This window comes from Giraffa tippelskirchi, chromosome 6 (assembly GCF_054371585.1).
Source record: "Giraffa tippelskirchi isolate mGirTip1 chromosome 6, T2T-mGirTip1v1.2.pri, whole genome shotgun sequence".
Taxonomy (NCBI): domain Eukaryota; kingdom Metazoa; phylum Chordata; class Mammalia; order Artiodactyla; family Giraffidae; genus Giraffa; species Giraffa tippelskirchi.
The window spans coordinates 96,298,181-96,305,234 of record NC_137280.1 but is presented as its reverse complement, the minus strand read 5'-3'; the positions used below and the strand labels follow the sequence as shown (position 1 = coordinate 96,305,234).

General features: G+C 57.4%; 1 protein-coding gene across 5 annotated transcripts; it reads left to right on the top strand.

Annotated features, from left to right (window-relative positions):
* The first annotated feature begins 1,697 nt into the window (after positions 1-1,697).
* NMRK2 (nicotinamide riboside kinase 2) lies at positions 1,698-6,043 on the top strand. Of its 5 annotated transcripts, none has more exons than XM_081499758.1 (7): positions 1,698-1,813; positions 3,574-3,664; positions 4,170-4,218; positions 4,305-4,461; positions 4,979-5,050; positions 5,351-5,457; positions 5,725-6,043. In XM_081499758.1, the coding sequence occupies exons 1-7, from the start codon at positions 1,788-1,790 to the stop codon at positions 5,808-5,810; spliced, it is 588 nt and encodes a 195-aa protein (XP_081355884.1). In that variant the 5' UTR covers positions 1,698-1,787; the 3' UTR covers positions 5,811-6,043. The 5 variants fall into 5 exon arrangements, with proteins under 5 accessions (XP_081355884.1, XP_081355881.1, XP_081355886.1 ...); XM_081499755.1 differs by having other exon boundaries at positions 4,143-4,218; XM_081499760.1 differs by lacking the exon at positions 4,979-5,050.
* The last annotated feature ends 1,011 nt before the right edge of the window (positions 6,044-7,054 follow it).

Here is a 7,054-nt window from a genome sequence, read left to right as displayed (position 1 = left end):
TGGCTGACTTGTAAGAGTTCTTTATATATTCTGTCTAATAACCCCTTACCATATATATGACTTGTAAATATTTTCTCCCATCCCCTGCTTTGTCTTTTCACTTTCTTAATAATGTCATTCAATACAAAAATGTTTTAAATTTTATCTAGCCCACTCCCTGAATTTTTTAAAAACTATTATTTTTCATTAAAAATATCATATTTATGGACTTCCCTGGTGACGCAGTGGGTAAGAATCCACCTGCCAGTGCAAGGGACACAGGTTCATCCCTGGTCTGGGAAGATTCCACATTTCTTGGAGCAATTAAGCCTGTGCGCCACAACTACTGAAGTGCAAGCACTCCAGGGCCCAAAGGCCACAGCTACTGAGCCCACGTGCTGCAACAACAGATGCCTGTGAGCCTAGAGCCTGTGCTCTGAAACAAGAGAAGCCACCACAATAAGAAGGCCGCGCACCATAACCCAGAGTAGCCCCGGCTGCTCACTGCAACTAGAGAAAGTCCAAGCAAAGCAACAAAGACCTAGCACAGCCAAAAATCGATAAAATTATAAATATATATGTATATTACATTTATGTGACCATGTAGTTTTATCATTTTTAAAAGTTGAAAAGGCTTTAATCTTTTGCAGTTTTAAGTTATAATGTGGTAAATATTATCCATGACAATAATCCATTTATTTATTTCTTTACTGAGGCCACACCTTGAGCGGCTCTGCGAGATCCTAGCTTCTGGACCAGGGATCAAACTTATGCCCCCTTCACTGGAAGGACAGAGTCTTAACCACTGGACCACCAGGGAAGACCCAACAGTAATCCCTTTAAACCAAAGCTCCCTGGGATCCTCAGTCATTCTCAAGAGTGAGAAAGGGGGTCCTGAAAGCAAAAGGTCTCCTCTGGTGGGGAGTCAGGGTCTGGGATGCAGTCCCAGCTCGTCAGTAAGGTATGTGTGTTGTGGGGGGATCCACAGACCCATGCCTCCCCCACCCTACCCCACCCAGCTGCTGAGAGGCCAGAGGCTAAACCCAGTGACGCCAGGCCTCACATGGGCACCCAAAGAACGGGCCCCTGGTGTCACACTGAGATTTTTCCCGTGGCCAGGGTCACCTGAACGAAGCTATCTTGGGATTCACCACTTTGGACCTTAAGCCCATCTCGGCAGCAAATCCCCTAGAAAAGGAAGTCCCCTGCTGTGTGGAGCCCCTGGGGCTGGCCGGCTGCTGTGGCTGGAGACCAGACGGGGAGGGGGGTGGGGGGGTGGGGGGGGTGGGGGGTGGGGGGGGTGAGTTCCTTTCTTCAGCCACCAGAACCGGCCTTAATGTCAGGGTCAGGCGAGGGGACACACCGGCCTGGATATTTTTAGGGAGGGAAGGTGTGTGGCTGGTTATCTGTCCCCTGGGCAGCCTGGCCAGGAGGGGGAGGAGGGAAGGAGTAGGAGGAGGCGAGAGGGAGCCGGGTGACATCCACCCGCACCCCCCCTGCCTGGCCGACCCGTGACTAATTTAGGCAAAAGGCAGCGTGGAGCTATTTCCATCCAGTGGGAACAGGTGCAGCGCCTCACCCCCACCCCCACCCCACCCCCACCCCGCCCGCCCACTTCACCGCGCAGCCGCGCTCCCCATAGGCGGTGGGCCGCCTCCCTCCGGGCGGCCTCCGGGCTGCCCCAGCCTATAAAGGCGCAGGGTTTTCTCAATGAAGCCGGGACGCACTGCGGGATCGGGCCCAGCCGGGCACCCGGGAGTCAGGAGTCAGCTTGCCAACCGCGGTCCCCGCCGCCCCTCCGCGCCGAGATGAAGTACATCGTGGGCATCGGAGGGTGAGCGGCCCGGGAGCGCGCGGAGGAGGGAGAGGCCGGCCGGGCGCGCCCCTTCGCGGGCCGAGGCGACGGCCTGGGCAGGAGGCCAGGGGAATGAATAGAGGGCTGCCTTGCGCCTGGTGTCGCAGGGACCCGATGCCCAAGGTCGGAGTGCTGGGAGGGGGTTTCTGCCCTCTGTTCGGAAATTCCTCACTGGAAGTCCCTTCCCCACCCCGCCCCGAGACTAGACTTGACTCCCTGCAGATAGAAGACTTTATAAAGCTTAAGTAGGTCTTCTGTGAAGCGCTGGGGGGTGGGAATGGGGAGACACCAACCCCAGGAGGCTCCTGGGCAGGTAGGGTGGGGTCCTCAGAGTGGCACTCCGCTGTGTGGCACCTGCCTTTAGAAGCTCCTTCTGCTGACCTCAGGCAGGGACCTTGCTTTCCTGTGGGTTGTGGCCTTTTAGGACTACGCCTGGGAAGCATTTAGCAGAAGCCAGGCTAGCTTGAAGCTCCAACCTGGGAGGTTGCCCTGGGTCCACCCTGCGTTTGGTGTAGTGCTCCATTACCCTCTTGAAATTCCTAACAGAATGAGACAAAGGCCCCCATGTCTGTAGCCGGCCCTGAGGGCACCGTGTGCCTGTCAGCAACAACTCAAATTAACATCAAGCATGTTCTAATCTGCTCCCCTTCATGTATGGAGGTCTCTTTTCCCACCAGCTCTTTTAAAAGCTGCAACTCCCTCCTTCCACCCTCAGCTTTCCACTCCTGATTCCTGGGACAGGAACAGCCAGGTCAAAGGGACACTCATGTCCAGGAAGGCCTGACAGTCACCCTTCTGTGTCCTTTGACGGCCCCAGTCTAGAGTCCTTAGGGTGACCATCATCCTGCTTTTTCTGGGACTGAGGGTCGCCAGGATTTGGGACTTTGGGCACTAAAACCAGAGATATCCCAGGCAGATGAGATTGAGCAGGTCACCCTGCTTGCCCATTGTTTTTTGAGGATTTTATATATTTTTTGCCACACCACATGGCTTGTGGGATCTTAGTTCTCCACCCAGGGATCGAACTAAGGCCCTCAGCAGAGAAAGCACAGAGTCCTAACCACCAGGGAATTCCCACCCTTGTCCTAAGGTGACTGCCTCTTCCCAGGTTTGCAGTTTTCCACTTAGCATTTGCTTTAATAGTCTGGCATTTTAAAAAAGCCCTGAGAGGCTAGGTCACATGTGGGCCTCAGTTTCCTAGTCTGTAAGACCAGCTCCCAGCCCCACCTCCTGCATTTGCGGTCACACTGAGTGAGTCTGAACATGGAAAGCAGTGCTTCCCTGACCCCAGCTGAGACTGCGTGTTAACTTGTCAGCTTGTTTTCACATCCTCTACTCTTTTCTCTGTTTCTCCCCACCGGTGAGTGCAGGCCTGTGCCCGGCCTGAGCGGGCAGTGGGCAGCAGGGTGCTGGGTGGCCCAGGTTGGCCACTCAGAACCCCTCCCCTGACTTTCTGTTGCTGTTGTTCAGTCACTCAGTCATGTCCAATTCTTTTCAACCCCATGGACTGCAACATGCCAGCCTTCCTTGTCCTTCACTATTTCCTGGAGTTTGCTCCAACCCATGTTCATTGAGTCAGTGATGCCATCCAACCATCTCATCCCCTGACTTGACTAGAAATACCCTCTTAGCACTACAGCCTCGTGTTTTAGGTTTCAGTCTGATCCTGGGGGCCCCTCAGACCCAGACAGGCCCACAGAAGGGACCCAGGCAGCCTCACAAGTGTGCTCTGCCCACAGCATGACCAACGGCGGCAAGACTACCCTGACCAACAACCTCCTCAAGGCGCTGCCCAACTGCTGCGTGATCCACCAGGATGACTTCTTCAAGGTGGCTGCCCTGGCCAGGGGCAGGGGAGGGAGGCGGCCCTGAGAAGGAGCCTCAGGGCAGGCAGACCCCTCGGGGGCCCCCTGGGGCCGGCGTTCTCAATTACTGAGCACCTACATGTGCCTGGAACATTCTGACGGCACAGACAGGGAAAGTGCAGTTCCCAGAGGGGATGTGTCACCTGGCCGGTGCCCTTTATCCTCTGCACCTCCACTTTCTCTTCTGCAAAATGGGCTCTGAGCCCACCCTCGTTGCTTTGTGGAGAGTGAGGGGCAACTTTACTAAGAATGTAACTGGTCCCCACTCCTGGTCCCAGTAGTCATGAAGTTGGGGAAGGGGTTCTGAGTGCCTTTCCTGGGACCTCAGAGACTGTGACTCTCAGCTGCAGGGGGACGGGGCAAGCAGGTGCCCCCGGACCCTCAGGAGGCTCTCCAGGCGCTGTTCCCCCAGGGTGGGGTGAGGTGGGAAGGCGGGCACTGAGCCCGCGGCTTGGGCTCCTCTGTTTCAGCCCCAAGACCAAATAGCAGTTGGGGAGGACGGCTTCAAACAGTGGGACGGTAAGAATGGACGGCGGCAGCCCCGCGCCCCTGCCCACAGTACCCTCGGCCCCCACCCCACCAATGCCCTGTCTCCCGCCCCCCAGTGCTGGAGTCCCTGGACATGGAGGCCATGCTGAGCACCGTGCAGGCCTGGTTGAGCAGCCCCCAGAAGTTCGCCCGCTCCCACGGGGTCAGCGTCCGACTGGAGGCCTCAGACACCCACATCCTCATTTTGGAAGGCTTCCTGCTCTACAGCTACAAGTGAGCATCTCCAGATCTGGGCCCCAGGAAATGTCGGCCGTCCCGGGTCACTGAGTCTCTATTTCAACAGACAGGACACCGAGACCTGGGGGTGTGGGAGGCTTGGGATCAGGGCAGCGGGAGTCGGGGCGGGGGGCGCAGGCCTCAGAGTCAGACCCAAGGGTCTGGAGCAAAAACCCACACCTCTTGGGAGAACTGAGTCTTCCGTCTAGGACCTCAGCTTCCTCAGACAGAGCAGGCTGGGTGGGATCCCCCACCTTGCTGGGTGACCCTGGGCAAGACACTGTACCTCTCTGGGTCCCCGAATTGGCAGAGAGGTTGGACTCCACCCTCAGAGTAGGGGGGTACAGTGGGCATAGCAGGAGACTGGCCACCACTGGTACCCTCGCTCATCCCTAACTTAATCAGCCCAGACCCCTCTCCCTACCTGATCCTTGTCACCCAGGAACATCCCTGGAGGCTCTGGGGTTGTGTGCTTTGGCCCACGGGCGCTGACCATGTCCTCCATCCCTGCCAGGCCCCTGGTGGATTTGTACAGCCGAAGGTACTTCCTGACCATCCCGTACGAAGAGTGCAAGTGGAGGAGAAGGTGAGCCTGGGGGCCCCTGTCTGCGTCCCCAGGGGGCACCAGGAAATGGGTAATGCCCGCCAGACACACGGCCACCCACAGTCTGGGGTCCGGATAGCATGACCCACCCCTGCCCTGCTGTGGGCATCTTCCAGGCCCACTGGGAAAAATGCTGGAAGTTGGGGCACTCAGGCCCTAACACGGGACCCCTGACTCCGTGGGGTCCCTGTTCCTGACCTAGTTCCCACACCCCAGGCTCTGCGCTGGCACCACCCTCAGGTGACCTGGGCGTTGCTCATTCTTGCCCATTTCCCTCCCTAGTACACGAAGCTACGCGGTCCCTGATCCCCCTGGCCTCTTCGACGGCCACGTGTGGCCTATGTACCAGAAGTATAAGCGGGAGATGGAGGCCAACGGTGTGGAAGTTGGTAAGTCCCTGAGGGAGATGAGGCCGGCCCCTCCCCGCTGGGACCTGGTGGGAAACCTGGAAGGCCTTCCTCGAGTCTTGCCAGCAGTCTCTCTTGCTTTGGGCCCCAGAGGCTGGCCTGTCCCAGCCGCCTAACTCTGCAGGTCCACTTCCTCCTGACGCAGCAGTCCACCAGCCCTGCTCTGAGCTGGTTGGCCACAGCGCCAGGGACCCAGCCCTCCCTTGGCTGAGCCCCCTGGGCCCCTAACTACGGCCTTTCTGACTGCAGTGTACCTGGACGGCATGAAGTCCCGCGAGGAGCTTTTCCACCAGGTCCTGGAAGACATTCAGAATTCACTCCTGAACCGCTCCTAGCGAGGCTGAAGAGGAGGGGCCCAGCCCCCACTGCAGGGACTCACACACAGCTCCGGCCACAGCGCGGCCAGCGGGTGGCACTGCAGCTGGACACTGTGTGACCATTCTTGTCAGGGAAGTCTTGTACATGTGAGAGTGGACACCCCGCTCACAGCCCAGCAGCTTGGGGCTCACGATGCATCCATCCATAACCTCGATGGCCGCTTACTTATTAAATCTGATCCTGTTTTTTAGTCGTTGTGGTCCAGCCTGTTGTGTTTGAGGTGCTGAGAGGGCCCTTCCCAGCCCTTCTCCTTAGTGTACTGGTGACCTCTGGGCAGTGGCAGTCTCCACCTGGTGGACCCACGGCAGCGTGGCCCTGCGTGGCTGCTTGAGGGTCTTTGGGCCTATTTTCCTCAGAACGGAAATTTCCTGCCAGCTTTCAGCACAAGGCACAGCGCGGCCCAGAGCAGGGTCTGAGAGGTCAGCCCGGCCTGAGGGTGCCCCTGGCTCTTGGCTGAGCCTCACCCTCACTGCACCCCGGCACCTCCCCCGTGATCGGAGCTGATACTACTTCTCATGATCCAGGCGGTTCATGAGGACACTCTCTTGTCCCTGAGCCATCCCTAGAAGGCTGGTGGTTCAGTTTATCAGGTACACCCATTTCATAGATGGGCCTGTGGAGATCCACAGAAAGGGCTGGTTCACAGCCGGTCGGTCCTGTAAGTCCTGCCCCACCTCACATTTGGGGTCCCAGGCTCCTGGGAAATCGCTCACTTTCTGTATCCCAGCCGGAAGCCTCCTGCTCAGATGCTGCCCCTTCTCAACACAGTCTTCCTGCTAAAAGAAATCACCTGGCATAGCGCTCACCACTGCCTTTTGCCTCTGCAGCCTCACAACTCAGCACAGAGCAAGACACAAAGAAGAGAGTGCTGAGCAGATGGAAGGCAGCACAGTTGGGGCAAGGGCAGTGGCTCAGGCCCAGTGCAGCCACTAGGAAGGTGACCAGCCATCCCCACGTACTGGGGACTTTCCCAGTTTTAGCACAGAAAGATCTGTTTCCCCAGAAATCTCTCAGAACCGAGATGATTGGTCACCATATTTTTAGTCTTTCTAGGGGCAGTGGAGCAGAGGTGAAGGAGCCCACAGGTTGAAGGTCAGGAGGGCCTGGTGTCCGTCCGTCCCTGGCCATCAATCAACTGTGTACCTAGTGGCTCAGAACACCAAGGCCTGGGACATTTGAGCAGGATTTGAACCCGTTAAGT